Source organism: Bubalus bubalis, chromosome 12 (assembly GCF_019923935.1).
Source record: "Bubalus bubalis isolate 160015118507 breed Murrah chromosome 12, NDDB_SH_1, whole genome shotgun sequence".
Lineage (NCBI taxonomy): Eukaryota > Metazoa > Chordata > Mammalia > Artiodactyla > Bovidae > Bubalus > Bubalus bubalis.
This window is the reverse complement of record NC_059168.1, coordinates 67172080-67191641: the sequence shown is the minus strand read 5'-3', so window position 1 is coordinate 67191641 and position 19562 is coordinate 67172080. Positions and strand designations below refer to the sequence as shown.

The 19562-nt window shown below is 43.5% G+C and overlaps 1 protein-coding gene across 1 annotated transcript in view; it reads right to left on the bottom strand.

Annotated features, from left to right (window-relative positions):
- Nucleotides 1-597: 597 nt before the first annotated feature.
- The window catches only part of ANTXR1 (ANTXR cell adhesion molecule 1), a 258924-nt gene continuing 239959 nt past the window's right edge, over nt 598-19562 (bottom strand). Inside the window, exon 18 of the mRNA XM_006049074.4 lies at nt 598-4447. Coding sequence (XP_006049136.1) covers nt 4187-4447 — 261 coding nt within the window. The 3' untranslated portion in view covers nt 598-4186. The remainder of the gene's footprint in view (nt 4448-19562) is intronic.

Sequence of the window (19562 nt, the reverse complement as noted above, 5' to 3'; positions counted from 1 at the left end):
ATTGAAATGATTATATAAGAAAGTTGGTTGGCAATACAAGCAATATATGAGATTTAAAAATTCTTCATTCCATACAGTAAACATTTTTCCTACTTTTGGTACTTTCCTGGTTTCATCTGTTACACTTAAATACAGCTGGAATTTATTTTGGTATAAGGAGTGAGGTAGGGCTCCAACTTCTTTTTCCTTCCAAATTGCTAGTCAATTATCTCAAAATGATTTAATGATGAATGTAATTTGAAAAAGTCCATGTGCCCAAAATGCTATTAAAGTTGAATACTAATGAAGTCTTGGAAAGAAATTGTGGAATGATTTTGTTTTCAGATGGTTTTATTCCAATTAAGATGAACTCAAGGCTTCATGAGGACTTATAAAGAAACAGATTCAGGAACTAGTAAGAAACACTGTTTTACCTACAAAAAATATAAGTTGAATGTTGGACAGCTAAAGAAGAAAGAGTAATCAAGATAGTAGAAGGCACAAAATAAATTTGGGAAATATAATCTGCAGAATGATAGCCATTTTTATGATCACAATGTTAAGCACTTGAGCAATCTGTACTTCCTTTTCATAGCAAAGAGACAACCAGTAAAAGAGTTGATTTTCGGAATTTATTATTTTTTTTTAAAAAAAGCAACTTCCAAGGTTTGTCATTGTACACATTTAGCCCAGTCTTCTATAGCAGGTACAGCAATAACTGATTTTTATAACAATGACTCAGAGGCACTGAAGATCCATAATGTTTTCTGAATTATCACAGATAGAAGAAAGAATTAGAAGAACAGTTTAATGTTAAGTGTATTTAAAACATCATATTCTAATTCTTTTAAATTGGTTATCCAAGTACAATAATATAGTAGAGTTCAGATAACTAGAAAACACGACTAGAACATCCCATTCCCATCTGATGTGCATTAACAGGCTTTTTACTGCATATATCTTCATTATAGTTTGCAAACTAATTCAACCCACTTTTACACAGCATTAATTTCTTTTTGAGTTGGCGCTGGGCTGAAAACTGTGGTGCAATATTTCATCTGTTTTTGTTTTTTTTTTTTTTTCCTAGTTCTTGGATGAATTTCCCTCTTCTGACCTGGTGTTTGAACTTTAGTGTGTATGAGACTTCCACATAGTCTCTGCCCATTCTAGATATATTTACAGTAAAGTTACCCACAGCCAGATATCCAAGACTATTAATTAATATGTCCACCAGCTCTGTTCTTGACTCTGGTAAAAGAGACCTTGTGTCTCACTGGAGTATGTGCCAAGCTACAGGCCAGACACAGAGGTAACCACTCAAGGTTCTTCTTAATGCTGTGCAAATAAGGGTCTCGTCATTTCAGTAACTATTTGTACATTTATAAAAGCAATACAGTCATGGGAAAAACCAACAAGCACAGCTTGGTAGAATAACCTGCCATGAAATTTCATTGGCCTTATAATAATTTACTACAACTGTTCCCTTTATTCACACTGGATAGGAAATGCTTCCATCTAACACATGGAATATGAATATATACAACAAAAAGTTGGTTTTTATTAAAAAAAAAAAAACTTTGGGAGGACAATAATATGAGGGTTGAAAAAAATAATTTTGTGCAGTTTCCTGATCACAATCATATGTCTGCTACCTTTTTCAAGGAATGACCCAAGTACGGATAGACTTATAAACCAGTTAAAGAATTTTCCTGCCTGTAATAGCCTACTATTCAAATATTACCTTATTCATACAGTATAGAAGTTTCTCCTTCTCCACTGTCATTCTAAAAGACTAGGGTTTACATGAAGAATCCGTTTTAAGGACAAACCCTGCTAATACTCTTCAAAGCCATCATGTATTTGCAGTTCCCCATTTCATCAAAGAGTTTATCAAAACAACATCTTGGAAACTGCACAGGGGTTTCTGATTGATGTATGGTTGAGATCTTGAATGTTGCATTCTCACCTTATGCCTGCCGTCTTGATGCACAATGTTAACATTTTGGCTTTAACTTTTTGATGGCCGCAGTGAGCCCGGCGGCAGTGGTGTGGGGTGGACTGTTTTGTACCGCCAGCAGTCAAAACAGTGGCCAGGGGCTCAACGCCTCTTGGCTGTGAGCCTGGGAAACCCTTTTGCCTGTGGGATGGGTCTCTGGAGTCCAGCAACGTCACTGCAGGTCGCTGCGCCAGTCTGACACCTGCTTCATGGAAGACTGTACTAAAGAGGAAGCCTAATGTTTTCAAAATAGATAATTTGGGCCAGGATGGGGGGGCGAGGGAGGGAGCCCTGGAAAACATCTCTGATTTTAGCTCTATGAGGAAGCCGTGGTCATCTCTGGAAGTGGCAGGCTGGAAGAAGGGAGGGCCCAAGGTATGCCTGGGGAAGTGTCAGTTTGGTGTTGGCAATGCGTTTAGTGCCTGTAGCCCCCCACTAAGGCACTCTGCCTAGATCTAGTTTCCCCTGACTGTACCTTTTACATCCAAAGGTTTCCCCATCCCCCCACACAATCCTTGTTTGCTTTTGCTTTCTAAAGTTGAGATGGCAATTAAGGATCATTTATCTCTCAATTTTAACTGATGAGTGGTGGCTCTTCAGACTTATGGTTTCAAGATTGTGAGGGAATCCTGGGCTCATTGGAAGATGTGCTGTGATTGATTAGCAATGTCTGCCCTGGCTACAAGCGTTGGTGTGTATGCAGTGCATGCTGCGTCCTATGTCTCTGTTCTAAGTAACGTGAAAGAATGAGACTGGCTTGAGGGGTTCTTGCAAGATCTTTGGAGACCACAGCCCAAAGCACCAAGTTTGCATTTACTTTATGTTCTGCTTTATTCTCGAAAAGATTTAAGAGTTTTAGGACTTTTAAGACCTGTGGAAAGTTGGAGGGGGAGGTAATTTTGAACAGGCTGGTGCAGCAGGCCCTGAACAATGGCTTCTGTTTTCATCCTTGGGTGATGAAGTCTAATGTTTAGAAAGTGATTATATAGCTTCCTGGTGACAACAGATTCAGAAAGACTTGGAGGAGTGGAGTGGTTCCCAGGCATGGTGGGAATTTCAGGCAGCTGATAGTATTTGTCAGTGTGCTGAAAAGCCAAGGAGAAATATATTTGCACCAGCTTTTTTGGGGGGATATATTCCTTAGTATGTTGGGACTATTGTCTCTCAGCTCTACCTAGAAGTCTCTGGTGCACAACTTCATGAAGAAAGAAAAACAAAATTAGTGAAATTGTGTGGTAGGTGCTAGTGATGCCATTTTGGGAAGATCAACTCATATTTGTCTCTGGAAAATAGTATCAGTCACTTCTTCATATCTCAAGTGATCTACATTGAAGCCAAATCTTGATTTTTCTTTTAACATAAATCATGAATAAGTTGTTCTTCGACAATGCTATTGTCTGTTGATTTAGGGGCCATGTTGGGCCAAAGCCAGCCACCTCTAGCTGCTGATGGCCTGTGAGCTTTAGAAACTGTCCGATGCTCCCACCAGTACTCGCCTGTCGATGCACACACCTGATTTCACTTACACAGCAACATGGCAACATACCTTTTCCATCTGTGAACAACCACCCTCTTCCTCACTTGGAAACTGGGAGAATTTGGAAGGTTTTATTCCTCTGCAAGTCCCAGAACATGCTTTTGGATACCTATCTGATGCTGAGTTTCTTGTCACAATGGGGACCCTAATCTTTCCCCAAAGTTGTAGGTGAAGGGTTTTGACCTTCCTGGCTGGCATGGAGAGGATTCCTTGGTTAGTAGGTCTAGGGTCAAGAGATGGAGGTGGTGTGGAAGAGGGAAGGCAGCACTTAGCAACCCAGCAATATGACTTCTTATCTGACGCTGCATTTCACCCTCAGAGAATGATTTTCGTATTGGTCTCCAGGAGACCCAATCCCACTTAGAGCATCTCAGCAGTTTCACTGTCTCTGGAACCTTCTAGAGATGATGGCTGGCTGGTGGCTATAATTGTGGCTGTAGTTGCCTCATCACTGGTGTTCAGGCAATTCAAAATTTCAATTTCTTTCCGCTGATCACAATTGTTGGTGTACTGGTGTTACAAACAAATTTTTATAGTGTGTGAATGTCAGTGGGCGTTATCACCACTCTTTTCCAAAGTGGAAGTCCCCTCTAACTGAAAAGACTTGTTCTAACACCATAGAGGAGCCTCCTCCCCAAAGTTTCTGAGAGAACCCAGAGCATGAACTGGGGGTTCTAGACAGAAGGTCTAGGAGGAGGTCGGGAGGGGGGTGGCGCCCTGTTGGGAGGGGGAGCCTGCGGAGGAGGGGGCAGAATGGAAGGTGGGGATGGAATTGGAGGGGTGGGGGCACTGGGAGGTGGGGGAGGGCAATGGGGAGCAGGGGGTGGTGGGGTGTAGATGGGGGCAGGAGGTTGCGAGGTGGTGTGGTAGGCGTTGTTGAGGGGGTACTTGGCAGGCGGATTGTTCTTGACTCTGGTGAAGTTGATACAGCGTCCCTGAAAGAGAATCAGAGAAAAAGAAACATGAGCTGATGCTGGCTGGGGTTTTACAACAGGGCGGGTGGGAAGTGCAGGGAGCGGGCAGAAAGAAACTTGCAGAAAGCAGATGCTTTCTGTGAGAGTTTATGTCAGTGCTCTCAGCAGAGCACTGATATAGAACCTGATAACAAATAAGCTCCCCATTTCCTTCTTCTGGGCTTACTATAGACAGAGTTAATTCTTAGGTACATTGATAAAGAGTCCAGGGCCCTCAAGGAGGAGAAAGCGGTCCGGGGCTCTCAAGGAGGTGAAAAGGAAAACTTTTTTTTCTACACTGCTTTGTCTTAGTCACATAAGATGTTATTTTCTTTAAGCCAAGAGCTAACAGTTACACAAAACTCATCTTGCTCAAGGGTATGTTTTTCCTTAAGCCCTGTACTAAGGAGGAGAAGGGGACGACAGAGGATGAGATGGCTGGATGGCATCACTGACTCAATGGACATGAGTATGAGTGAACTCTGGGAGTTGGTGATGGACAGGCAGGCCTGGTGTGCTGCGATTCATGGGGTTGCAAAGAGTCGGACGCGACTGAGCAACTGAACTGACTGAACTGAAGGATTATATAACAGCAATGTATCTTGCTGAAAGACATATTTCTCCTTTTTAACAAGAACCTTCTGATTAATCTTGTTATCTTGAGATGTATGTTATGGGAGTGGGTCTGGTAAACTATTTAAGGCCTTGATAAGACTAGCCAGTGGGGCACTCTCTGTCCCTCTTCTGATGTCTATGTCAGAAGCTTTCTCTGTTCTTTGTCACTGTAATAAAACTTCTGCCACAGAAAAGCTCTGAATATTCCAGCCTGGTCCCTGGTCCTGAAGCTAAATCTTTGGAGATCATGAATCTGACATTGTTCACCATAAGCTATCATCTTGGGGGCTTTTAAGAGAATTAAGTTGCCAAGGGAAAGGGGCAGCGTTCTCATTCCATAACTTCTTCGAGCTGGTAAAGGACACAGACCCTAAATTGTTGAGGCCAACACTATGTTGCAAAATTATTTGTTCAACTTCATTTTTGCCCCAGATTCTATCAAGGGTGCGGAAGAGAAGGGGACTGGATGCACAGGGTCAGGGCAAGAACAGAAGTCATTGAATTTAATCTCAACAGCCTTTCCAGGCAGGTATTATCATCAATTGTTCTGTTTCACAGATGAGGGAACTGAGGCTCCACTAGGAAGAGGTGGGTTTGTTGTTCCCAGTACATGCCGCCGCCTGCTCCAGGCCTCTGCCTCCCTAGCGCTCTGACATAGACAGTTTATCCTGCTTTTGCTTTGGCTGGGGAAGCCTTCTTCCAGGGTGCTGTGGCACCTGCATGGGTGCCCTTAGATTCTTAAGAAATACAACCTGGGGACCTTTTATTGCAACACAGGCATCTTGAATTCTGTCTTTTCTCCACCCTTCCCAGGGACCCAGCTGGATAACGCGGAGTAGACACCTGGAACATCTACAACTGCCTCCTCAGAGTAGCTCTCTCCCCGCTGGGGCACTTCCCCTCTGCTCTGTGGAAGCATACACCCACCAGCTCTATTCCTTAAAAAAAAATTTTTTTTTTTAATTGGAGGATAATTACAGTATTGTGATGGGTTTTGCCATATATCAACATGAATCAGCCATGTGTACACATGTGTCCCCCCATCCTGAACCCCCTCCCACCTCCCTCTTCACCCCATCCCTCTGGGTTGTCCCAGAGCACTGACTTTTGGCGCCCTGCTTCATGCATCGAACTTGCACTGCTCATCTGTTTAACATATGGTAATTATGCATGTTTCAATGCTATTCTCTCGTATCATCCCACCCTCTCCTTCTCACACAGAATCCTAAAGTCTGCTCTTTACATCTGTGTCTCTTTCACTGTCTTCCATATAGGATTGTCGTGTTCCCGTCTTTTTAAATTCCATATAAATGCGTTTATACGATATTTGTATTTCCCTTTCTGACTCACTTCACTCTGTATAATAGGCTCCATTTTCATCCACCTCATTAGACCTGACTCAAATGTGTTCCTTTTTATAGCTGAGTAATATTTCATTGTGTATATGTACCACAACTTCCTTATCCAATGGACCAGTTAGGGCATTTCACCTAAAAACAATGTATTTCAGTTCTATTCTTAATAGGTGCTTGGGAGCCTTCCACTCACACTGGGCTCTGCAAGGGATGGGAGCACAGGGCCTCTCCCCCTCATGAAGTTCTCCTTCTGATATGTGGACCTCCGCCAACCCCATCACCTTTCCCATTCGACCCTCCCCCTCCTGTCTGGGCAGGGTGCTGGCCACCCCTGTGGGCCCTGGCCTTTTCCCAAACTCCCCATGCCCATGGGGGCATCTTCTTCTCCCCACTGTGTGTCCTGGATGCTGACAGAATCCTTCCCAGGAGGCTGAGGCAGGGTACCCCCTCTGAGGCTGTCCTTTTCTCCTCGTCCTGCTCATTTTAACCTGATTATAACCCATGACAGGGATGACGGGGATTACTCTGGGCTTCCTCTGAGGAGGAAGTGTGGATTTTTCCTGGCTTCCTTCTTTAGGATGGACACCATCCTGTGCTGTCCAGCCTGGATGTGATGTGTCCTGACAGGCCAGGGTTTCCTTTTCCAGGCCTTTCGAGGAAGAGCCTGGGGGAGTAGGGAATGAAGAGGGTGTGACTGTTGACCTTAAGGACCAATTACCCAAAGGACAAGAGGGAAATACAAGTGTGTGATCTGAGGCTCGGCTCGGGGCGAGTCATGGCAGGGGCACAATGCAGGCTTGTGGGAGCTGATGGGGGCGGGGCCAGAGCACAGCTTTCCGCACACATGCGCCCCTCCCCGCATCTTTCAGTCAGGAGTCAGGTCCTTTGTCCTCCACGTATCTTTCCCTGAAAAGTCCGGCTTCTACTCATTCCTTGCTTTCCTCCCTGAATTCTCTAGTTACCATCTACACCACACTCCGAAGCCTGCATCCTGTAATTGCTTTTTTGTAAATGCCTTGGCTTCCTGACTAGATGAGAAACTTCTGGAAGGCACTGGCCTTGTTTTGTCGTCTGCTGCTCCACTGCTGGTTTAGGAATTATAAGGCCATATTTAGGTGCCAGCACCCCAGTTCCTATGAGCTTGCATTTTATGAAATTACACCAGGGCCTGACCTCATTAGGTTCTGACTGGGGTCCACTAACTGCAGAAATCAGCCACCACTGCATTGCCGGCAACTCCAAGATCCTGGTCGGACTTTCACGAGTTAATTTTGTGACCCAGTACTGTGAATTCCTATGTGTTCAAGAAGCCCTCTTTTACAGCTTTATAAACCTAAGCCTCAGTTATAGTTTATTTATGATCCTGGATAGAGCTCTTTCTTTCAAGATGTGAAAGTCCTAATTTTATGACCATCTGTGATAAGTTCCTTTAATGGGTAACTCAGCGTTGGGATTTACTGTACTACATGTTCTGTCCTATGTTCCTAGATATGCCCGACCAGACCAGGAGACTAGAGAAACGCATTTCCTTTAAAGCTGAAGGAAAGTTCCCTTCCTGGGGAAGGAGATGCTGATGCCTGTGGTCCAGTCCCCACATACCTTCAGATCTCCTTTAGGGCTGGCTGTCCCACTATTCTCTCCCTCCCTCCAGGGATCAGTGATGGTCAGGGTGGGCAAGAGACGAAGTGAATGAACCCAGAGGTCCGTTTAATTATTTCATGCAATTGTAGCTAGTACTTTTACCAGAGACAAAATTAGGAGCTCCCAGGCTTCTTCTATCAATACTTTCATTCATAACCCAGACTTGGATTCCTCAATGTCTTCAAAAGGATTTGAAAGGATCCACTGAGCAAAACTCTCTCACATCTGTCAGCTAAAGATGGAGTAAAAGCAGGTAGGGATTTGGGGGGAGCTGATGAGAGTGAGGAGAAGAGAGATCTTCCTTGGTCAGCCCCTCCCCAGCCACCATCACAGCCTTTGGCCATAGCAGCTGAGGGACAGGGGTGGGGTGAGGTGGGGGAGAGGCAGAGAGCGCCCCTTCCTATAGTCAGTAGCACCCCAGGAGTGCCCTGGGGTCACCTGCTGCAGAGCACAGGTACAGACCCAGCACATTGGAGCAGAGTGCAGCAGCTCGGAGCCAGAGGGGAGAGGGCAAGCTCACAGCGGCTGTCATGCCCCTCCTGGGTGACACCCCACTGTAAGAGAATACACCACATGCCACTCACTGTAAAGAGGAGGATTAACTTAATCAGCACTGGTGATGGGCTTGGCGCTTGTTTGATAAGTGAAGCTGAGTCTAGGTGGGGACACAGACAGTAATCTCTATTGTGTTCAGACATGATAATGACCTTGTCTAGGGTAGAAAGGCCAGTTGGAGGTAGTAGCAGGTTTTCTGACTCCTAGTTTAGTGCCTTCTAGGAGGACTGTGGGGTAGAACCTCTACATTCCTCACCTGGCTTCTAGAATAAAACTGATACACAGGGGTGACAAAAAATGTAGCAACGGACACGTGACCAGAGCAGCTCCCAGAGCCCGTTCAGTTCCCCACCTCCGCTGTCCTCCTATCGCTGCGCCTCCTATGACTTATTCTTACAGGACACAGTTGACTGGCAGTGCCGTCACACGTACTTATCGTCCCCAAAAGAAGATGCAGACACCGCATAAACAGATCCCCGGAGTCAGTTACAGTAAGACGCAGTTAGGACTTCAGGGAGGGGTGTGGCTACAAATTAAATTCTTAAAACCTGGAGCCAGAGGAGCCAACACAAACACTGTAACACTTAGACCATATAATTGGCCTAAAGATCAGTTTACACGACATCAGTTTTTGCTTGTGAGAGGGTAATAGAAAGGCCAGATGTTTTCAGGGTCACATATGCCAGCTAATCTGCACCAGTGTTTGGTTAAAAGGTTGCTAGGACGGTAGAAGCACTTAGTTCCTCCACGGGTCTCTGTAACCAGTTTAATTCTTTGCACTATTGCTTTTGGGTGGTTTGATTCAGAACCAATATTTGGTTTTGACCTCAGTTTACCTCATTGCTCTTTTACAAAGTAAAAATGCCAGTTATTTTTACATGTTAGCAATAAAATGTCCTGATTAAATTTTAAGAAGAAAATGCAACAGTATTTCTTGCTAAGTGGAGGCAGAGCAGGATGCTAGGTGGCGTTCCCTCCGAACTGAAAAATTCCACTTTGATTTGGTTGCATGGGAAATAGATGGGGAAACAGTGGAAACAGTCTCAGACTTTATTTTTCTGGGCTCCAAAATCACTACAGATGGTGACTGCAGCCATGAAATTAAAAGACACTTACTCCTTGGAAGGAAAGTTATGACCAACCTAGATAGCATATTCAAAAGCAGAGACGTTACTTTGCCAACAAAGGTTCGTCTAGTCAAGGCTATGGTTTTTCCAGTGGTCATGTATGGATGTGAGAGTTGGACTGTGAAGAAGGCTGAGCGCCGAAGAATTGATGCTTTTGAACTGTGGTGTTGGAGAAGACACTTGAGTCCCTTGGACTACAAGGAGATCCAACCAGTCCATTCTGAAGGAGATCAGCCCTGGGATTTCTTTGGAAGGAATGATGCTAAAGCTGAAACTCAGTACTTTGGCCACCTCATGCAAAGAGTTGACTCATTGGAAAAGACTCGGATGCTGGGAGGGATTGGGGGCAGGAGGAGAAGGGGACGACAGAAGATGAGATGGCTGGATGGCATCACTGACTCGATGTGAGTCTGAGTGAACTCCGGGAGTTGGTGAGGGACAGGGAGGCCTGGCGTGCTGCGATTCATGGGGTCGCAAAGAGTCGGACATGACTGAGCAACTGATCTGATCTGATCTGAATGGTGTTGGGAGGATTCTTAGAAATGTCCAGGCACATTATCCACTTTATTTATTATCAAACCCCATCAGCTAAGTATTATCATCAGTGTATAGAAAGGAAGTCGACTGAGGAGGTAGAACTATTTAAATAACCTGCCCAAGACCATACAGCTGGTAAATTGTGGGAATGGGATTAAAACCTAGCTCTGCTTGCCCTAGGCTCTCATTCACACCCCGGCCCCCCTTTACTGTATTATCCTGAATATAGACTAAAAGTGCTAATAAAGCTGTTGAAGCACTTGTAGATAGTATCATATAATGTAGTACTTGGCCACAGTCCATCAGCTGTCAAGAGATCTTTCCAGAACCTAAGTCTGGTCAATTCACTCCCCAGGTCACCATCATTCAATGGCTCCCACTGATGCTGAAGCTGAAACTCCAAGCTGAAACTTGGCCATCTGATGTGAAGAACTGACTCATTTGAAAAGACCCTGATGCTGGGATTGAAGGTGGGAGAAGAAGGGGAGGAAAGAGGATGAGATGGTTGGATGGCATCACCAACTAGATGGACATGAGTTTGAGTAAACTCCGGTAGGTGGTGATGGACAGGGAGGCCTGGCGTGCTGTAGTCCATGGAGTCGCAAAGACTGGACATGACCGAGTGACTGAACTGAGTCATCTTTAAAGTAAATTCCAAACACCTCCTTCCAACAGCATACACAGCCTTTTGTGATCTGGTCCTTACTTATACCTTTCAATCAAATTCTTGCTCTTCTATTAGCTGAGCACATCCTAAGCTCTCCACAAATATTTATTTAATGAAGTCTGTACTCTGCCACTTGGTTTTCTTCTCAATATAAACTGTGTTCCCCAATGTGTGGGTGAATATTTTTGAGGCTCCATCTGCTTCTTCTCCTTTTGAGATCTTCATAGCAGCATGAGGGTCAAATTTAGGCTGGCACTCAGCGAATACTGCTCACATCTCCAAGTGTCTCTGAGGTGGAGCAAGCCTTCTTAGGAAGCTCAGATTTCCCCTGCAAGTTTAGTTTCTCAGAGGACCAAAGGTCCATGGTCTCACAGCTCTGTGTTTACATCTCTTTAGTTAGTTTCTCAGAGGACCAAAGGTCCATGGTCTCACAGCTCTGTGTTTACATCTCCTCAGGTATCCTGTGATGCTTTCCTTTGACCGTAGGAGTGGTACGAATTCTATGTATTCCCTTTGATTTCCACACTTGAAATGTTGACATGTTACTTTTAAACATATCTTTTTAGGTTACTTTTTATTGATTTATCAAGGGAAGTTGGTCTTCAATAAAACTTTCTATCTAAATTGGAGAGGACACACTCTGAAATGGTCATGGGATAGGCAGGATGAAAGATCTTATTGACCAGGTTCTGGCTTCTTCCCAGCTTTGAACTGCAGACAGATGGTCCAGGAAGAATAGGCAGGAAGCTGGGGGTGTGGGACTGTGGTCTGTCTGCCCTGCGGGTCTGGCCTGGGAGGCAGAGCTCTACCCCCAGTTCTGCCTCTAGCATATGAAACCCTGAGTCCCTTTCTCTCTTGGGTCTCAGCCTCATCATCTCTGAAACAAAACTGTTGTGCTTGCTAGATGATGTCCAAAGACCCTTCAGCTCGAATGTTTTAAAATTCTATCAAAATTCAAACTGCCTTGGAACACTTTAAGTTGGATACTTTAATCTGAAGTCTTTGGGGGCATCCAGTTTGCACATCTTTTTATAGACTATTTAGTTTGGCTAACTCTTTGTATTGCATATTTTCCATTTGGTCATCAGATTTATAGAACATTAATAGACTGAAAATTCAGAACTGGATTCTCTATGTTCTGCTCTTTTTTGTTACCATGGTAAAGGATTCAAGCTTGCCTGCGGGTTCTGAATTTGGGTTTGCGGGAGATGTGTGAGAAGAGCTGAGGTCTGATTGTGTGCAGAAGACTTGCCAGTGGTGAGCTCATGTGTGCTGGGTGCTGTAAAACATCTGTTTGGGTATCAGGCACCCTCAATGGAGAGAGAGCTGGCCTTCAGAGATGGTTAAAAATACGCCATGGCTTCCACTGATTAAACCAAATAGTTTCCTATGAACAGAGGTCACTTAAGGAAATTGGAATTTCACAGGAAGAATATGAAAATAATCAGACGGAAAATGGAGAACATGTCTGCCAAGTTTCGTCTGACGAATACCTTTACTCTTTGGTCTAGTTCCTCCATTGATTGTCCTGCTTGGAGGTATTTCTCAAGTTACAAGTGGATCAGGTTTCCAAAGTTTGTTTTATGTCAGTTGTTTAGAATTAGGAGCATAGCTCCTAACTTACATCATTCTTGTAAATGGGGGTTGGTTCTCAGGCTAGACCACAAAAAGCTCACTGGCGTGTTGAAGCAACTGATGTAATTCTGCTGAAGTAGATGCTCTGGTGATAAATGAGACACATGACCAATGAACGGATGGAGGATGGGATTTGAAGACTGCATCATGCCTTTTCTTCTGCCTTAATCTCTTCATTTGTTAAGTCATTTGTGCATTTCTTTCCCACAAATGGTTTTTGAGTGCTAACCATGTCCTGGACACCTTATAAGGTGCTGCAGACAGTGCTGAGCAACCAAACACAGTCCTGGCCCTCAAGAAGAATATAGTCCAGAAGTGGAGGTAGATAGCAATCAAACAATCCCACAAATAAATGGATCTCAGCACCCATGGGCTTCCCTGGTGGCTTACACGGTAAAGAATCCACCTGCAATGTGGGAGACCTCAGTTTGATCCCTGGGTTGGGAATGTCCCCTGGAGGAGGGCATGGCAAGGCACTCCAGTATTCTTGCCTGGAGAATCTCCATGGGCAGAGGAGCCTGGCAGGCTACAGTCCATCTACAGTTGCACATGACTGAGTGATTAAGCACACACAGAACACAATATTTGTGTTCTGTGGCACTGTCCTTGGTCATAGTTGACTGGTCAGGGGAGTGGACACCTAATTTGAGGTAGATGGATCAGATTCTCTCTTCTGGGAGTTTGGAATTATGACTAAATTTGCAGGCAGTCATTCAGTTAGGGTTGATCTCAGGAAATATAAGTGGAAACTGGGGGACGGCCATCTACTGCCACATTCAGGGAGAAGCAGAGTTCTGATTCTCTTACAAATGATGAATACTTTATTTATTTTATGTTTGGCTGCATCAGGTCTTAGCTGCAGTACACGGGATATTCGTTACAGCATGCAGGATCTTTTGTTGTGATGTGTGGATTCTCTAGTTGAGGCATGTGGGCTCAGTAGCCCAGTGGCACATAGGATCTTAGTTTCTCAACCAGAGATTGAACCTGCATCCCCTGCGTTGCAAGGCAGATTCTTAACCACTGGACCACTAAAGAAGTCCCTGATTCTCTCTAAGATCTCTCCATCCATTCTTTCCTCCATTGAGCCACTCAGTGAACCTGTCTTACTGCTTTCTGCCTTTCTCTTTTCCAGTGACATTTTGGTTTCCATGTAAAATTTATATGTAGCGGGCAGGAGGAGAAGAGGGCAACAGAGGATGAGATGGTTGGATGGCATCACTGACTCAATGGAATGAGCTTGAGCAAGCTCTGGGTATGGTGAAGGACAGGGATGCCGGGTGGGCTGCAGTTCACCAGGTCACAAAGAGTCAGATATGACTTATGTTCAGTTTGTGACTGAACAACAAATGCACATAGATATACACATATATGCACAAACATGGATAAACAGAACTATATAGAAGATGTATGTGGGTTTCCCTAGTGGCTCAGCAATAAAGAATTCGCCTGCAATGCAGGAGATACAGGTTCAATCCCTGGGTTGGGAAGATTCCTTGGCGGAGAAAATGGCAACCCACTCCAGTATTCTTGCCTAGAAGACCCAATGGACAGAGGAGCCTGGCAGGCTACAGTCCATGGGATCACAAAGAATTGGATACAACTGAGCGACTGAGCATGCATGCAGTAAGATGTATGTATGCCTGTATATGGGCTTCCCTGGTGGTTCAGACGGTAAAGAATCTGCCTGCATGTGGGAGACCTGGGTTCAATTCGTGGGTTGGGAAGATCCCCTGGAAAAGGGCATGGCAACCCACTTCAGTATTCTTGCCTGGAGAATCCCCATGGACAGAGAAGCCTGTCGGGCTACAGTCCATGGCGTTTCAAAGGGTCGGACACAACTGAGTGACTAAGCACAGCACATGCCTGTATATATAAACATTCATATATTTCTATATGTAAATATAAATATATATATAATCATATACATATTACATAGACAAAATTCTTCAGTGTCTCCCCACCTTCTACAGGAAAATATCCACGCTCCTCAGCACGAATTGGTCCTGCTCCCTTGGTATTTCTTTCTGCCAATTTCATGTGCTTTTCTTTTTTTGAACCCTACACTTCAGCTTTGGTCCATCACTGGAAATGAAGATAAACACACTCTGGCTTTTCATTTAACAGCATCCATTCATAGGCCCAAGTCGAGGACAGGGACAAAGTTGCAGAGACACCTGTCTTGCCTCCTTCCTCTTCCCCAAAGTCAGAGCCGAGGGCGAAGAGAAGGGTGTGTTGAGAGTGGTGATGCCAGAGTTCTTCTCTGCTCCCTTTCCTCCACTGCACCCTTACCCTGTCTATAAATCTCATATAATAGCCTGCCTTTTATGTGCTGTTCATGGAAAAGGATCCAAGGTCAATTCCTTTAGTTATTTGATGCATTTTGCTGACACACGCACTGGCCTGCTCTCCATAATAACTTCTTTGGATGCCAAAACTGAGGGAAAGATGAAAGCACGAAGGAAATATTTGGTAACAAGAGCAAACTAGAAAAATGAAAGGGTAGAAATATATAAAAATGGCACATCTTTAGTGGGGCACGTGTAAACACGGGGTTTGTTAAGAACGACGACTGAGATAAGACATTTAAGAGCAAAATTCCCCCCTTTTTTTCTGATTACCAAGTTCTACAATTTATTTGTGGAAAGTTTGGAAATGCACAAAGGAAGGAGGGAGAAGAGGAGGGAAGAATTTTAATGCTCACACTCAGAGTTGTGCTCATTCTTTCAGATTACACACATGCATACATACACACAGAGTGGGCACATGTTTACAAAAAATTGTATCATCATCTATCAAAGTTTTTTAAATAAAATGCTATCATCATTTCTCCCCTGCCATTTTCAATGGCTGCATAATCTATCACATGAAGTACCAAATGCAATTATTAAATTCTTTACTGGGTATTATGAGTCTGTTTAATTTCTAACTATCCTCATATTTCAAAAATAAACTTCTGAAAATTGTTAATTTTTGATTTGGGATTTTTGCACCAATTTTCATATGTGAGATTGGCCACTTTTGTTCTTTTTATCATCAAGGTAATAATTTTCACTAAAGGAATTGGGAAGATTTTCATCTTTTTTGTATATTCTATATTTGTGAAATAGCCTAAGAATTATTAGTTCACTAAAGAGGGAGAAAATGCTCTCAAAATCTTTCTGGACATGTTATTTTTTTTTAAGTGCAGCTTTTTAAAAGTTTTTGCCACAGATATTGACCTAGTCAGGTCTTATAGTTTTTCTTGAGTCTATTTCTATAATTTATCCTTTCTTAGAAAATCATTCATTTTATCAAGATTTTTTAATCCCTTGCATAGATCTATGCTTTGTACATAGGACATTCTTACAATTAAGCAAATCTTTCTTTGTGATAATACCCTTTTTCTCATTATCCACATTATACATATTTATATATCCTGACTTTTCTGAATTTCAAAGATTTGTCAATGATATTGGTATTTGCAAATAAAATTTTTTAAGATTTATTTCTCAGTTCTACTCATTTTGCTTGGTTTTCATTAATTTGTTCTTAGACTCACAGATTTCTTGTTTCTGTTTTTTGTAGACTTGTTTCATATTCTTTTCTAATTTTTAACTCAATGCTTAGCTCATTGTTTTCATTTTTTCTAATAATGAAAAAAATTAAGGCTATGATTTTTTCCAGTTCCCATAGGTTTTAATTGTGGTGTTCTAATTGTCTTTATTTTCTAGAATCCCAGTAATTGTCATTTTCATTTCTCCTTAGACTCAACAGTAATTTATGTGAGTGTTTTAAAACTTCTAAGGGCTTTAAAAAAGAGTTAAATTCTTATTCCTAACTTCCAGGAGTGGTTTGTTTATTTGTATTTTTGGTGGTGATGTGGTGGGTAAAACGTGGCCTGTAAAATTATATTTTTTCTCCTTTTCCCAGTTTTCTTCGTTGCCTAAGTTATAGTAATTTTTCACAAATTTAAAAAATACTGTGAATTTTCTAGTTGATGGGTACACTGTTAAAGAAATATCCAAAAATCTATTTTTATTAGATTAAAGCCTATCTGTTGTTTATTTATTTTTTCATCAGCTTGATCTGTTGAAGTCTAAGAGTGGTATGTGTTTATTAATTCCTCTATGCTTCAATTTTAAACAATTGTATTTGCTCAAATTTTGCTTTGGTGCTTTAGTCATTGGGCCACCCAAGAGCAGCAGGGGAGGGGCCTCTCTCAGAGCAGTCTAGGCAGAAAGTTCTGTTCCAAAGACTTCTCTCTTCCTGTATGGGTAGCTTGTCTGCAGGAATGGCTGCCATCAACTCCTTCCTTCCTCTGGGTACAGGCTTCTGCCCCTGGTGAGGAAGAGTCCATTTTTCCACGCCCTTGAATCTGCTTTGTGATAGTTTATTTATTTAGAGTTATTTGTTTTTGGTTGCGATGGGTCTTTGTTGCTGCTCACGGGCTTTCTCTAGCTGCAGTGAGTGGAGGCTACTCTTTGCTGGTCTTCTCATTGCGGCAGGTTCTCTGTTGCAAAGCACGGGCTCTAGGTGCAAGGGCTTCAGTAGTTGCAGAGCGTGGGCTCAGTATTCGTGCTGCATGGGCTTAGTTGCTCCATGTGGCATGTGGAATCTTCCCGGACCAGGGATCATACCTGTGTCCCCTGCACTGGCAGGCAGGTTCCTAGCCACTGTATCGCCAGGGAAGTCCTGTGATAGTTTTGAATAATGAAACATAATGGAGATGATGTACTAGCTTTGAGACTGATATCAAGTGGCCTGGAAGTTTCTGCTTCCTGTTTTTGGTGCCCTGAGACTTGGTGTAAGAGGTCCAGACTACTGCAGTGAAAAGCCATGTGGGGAGCACTGGGCACAGCCAGGGGAGAGAAGAAGCCTTCCTGGACATCTAGCCCAGTCCACCCTGATGACTCTAGCCCTAGCCACCATCTGATGGCAACCTCATGAGAGACCAGACCCCAGGTGAGTCAGGTCAGCCCACAGAGCTGTGAGAGAAATAGCAAGTTATTGTTTTAAACCACTATGTTTTATTTACTTATTTTATTATACAAGTTTGAGGAGGATAGTGTTATAGTTCAACATCTGTGTACACTACAGAGCAATCACCACCGCAGGTCTAGTTACCATCCATCACTATACAGTTGATCCCCTTCACCCATTTTGTCCACCCCACCTCTTTCCCCTTTATAACAGCTAATCTGTCCTCTGTATCTATGAGTATTTTTTGTTGTTATTGTTGGTTGTTTTTCAGATTGCACATATGAGTGATGGACTATGGTAGCTGTCTTTGACTTATTAGCTAAGCATAATATCCTCAAAGTCCATCCATATTGTTGCAAATAACAGGATTTCATTCTTTTTTATGTCTGAGTAGTACTTCATTGTGTTTATGTGTATGAAAAGTAAAAATGAAAGTGTTAGCCTTTCAGTTGTGTCCTACTCTTTGCGACCCCATGGACTGTAGCATGCCAGGCTCCTCTGTCCATGGAATTCTCCAGGCAGGAATACTGGAGTGGGTTGCCATTCCCTTCTCCAGGGGAACTTCCCAACCCAGGGATTGAACCCTGGTCTCCTGCACTGCAGGCAGATTCTTTACCATCTGAGTGCACCTGGGAAGCCCATTTATATGTGGGTGTATCTGGAAAATCCCATGGATGGAGGAGCTTGGTAGGCTGCAGTCCATGGGGTCGCTAAGAGTCGGACACGACTGAGCGACTTCACTTTCACGTCTCACTTTCATGCATTGGAGAAAGAAATGGCAACCCACTCCAGTATTCTTGCCTGGAAAATCCCAGGGATAGGGGAGCCTGGTGGTCTGCCGTCTATGGGGTCGCACAGAGTTGGACATGACTGAAGCAACTTAGTAGTAGATACACACACATATGTGTGTATATGTATACATACATACATATGTATACACATATGCACATATACACACATACACACCACATCTTCTTTATCCATCCATCCACTGACAGACACTTAGGCTTTTTCCATATCTTGGCTATTGGAAAAAATGCTTCAGTGAACACACAAGAGTCTATGTCTTTCCAAGTTAGTGTTCAGAAGTGGAATAGCTGGGTCATATGGTAATTCTGGGCTTCCCAAGTGGCACTAGTGGTAAAGAACACACCTGCCAATGCAGGAGACATAGAGATGTGGGTTTGATTCCTGGGTTGGGAAGATCCCCTGGAAGAGGGCATGGCAACTCACTCCTGTATTCTTGCCTGGGGAATCCCATGGACAGAGGAGCCTGGCAGGGTACAGTCCATGGCGTCACACAGGGTCAGACGCAACTGAAGTGACTTAGCACACACACACAGAGACACACACACTATTCTTCATTTTTTTTTAATCTTAATACTGTTTTCCATAGTGGCTGCACCAATTTACATTCCTACCAGCAGTGCGCAGGGTTCGCTTTTCTCCACATCCTCTCCAACATTTTTATTCCTTGTCTTTTCCATAATAACCATTCTAACAGGTGTGAGGTAGGATCTCATTGTGGTTTTGATTTGCATGTCCCCGATAACTAGTGGCATGCCTGTTGGCCATATGTGTGTCTTTTTTTTTTTTTTGGTACTTAAAAAAACTTTTTTTTAATTGGAGGATAATTGCTTTACAATGTTGTGTTGGTTTCTGCCATACAACAACGTAACAGCCAAAAGTATACAAATGTCCCCTCCCTCTTGAAACTCGCTTCCACCCCCTACTTCATCCCAGCCCTCTATGCTTTCACAGAGCACTGGGTTGAGCTCCCTGTGTTACACAGCAGCTTCCCACTAGCTATCTATTTTACATATGGTAAATTCGATTCTGGTCAATGCTACTCTCTGAATGCGTCCCATCCTCTCCTTCCCCTGCAGTGTCCGCAAGTCTGTTCTCTATGTCTGTGTCTCTATTCTTCCCCTGCAAATAGGTTCATCAGTACCATTTTGCTAGATTCCATGTGTGCTAAGTCGCTTCAGTCATGTCCGACTCAT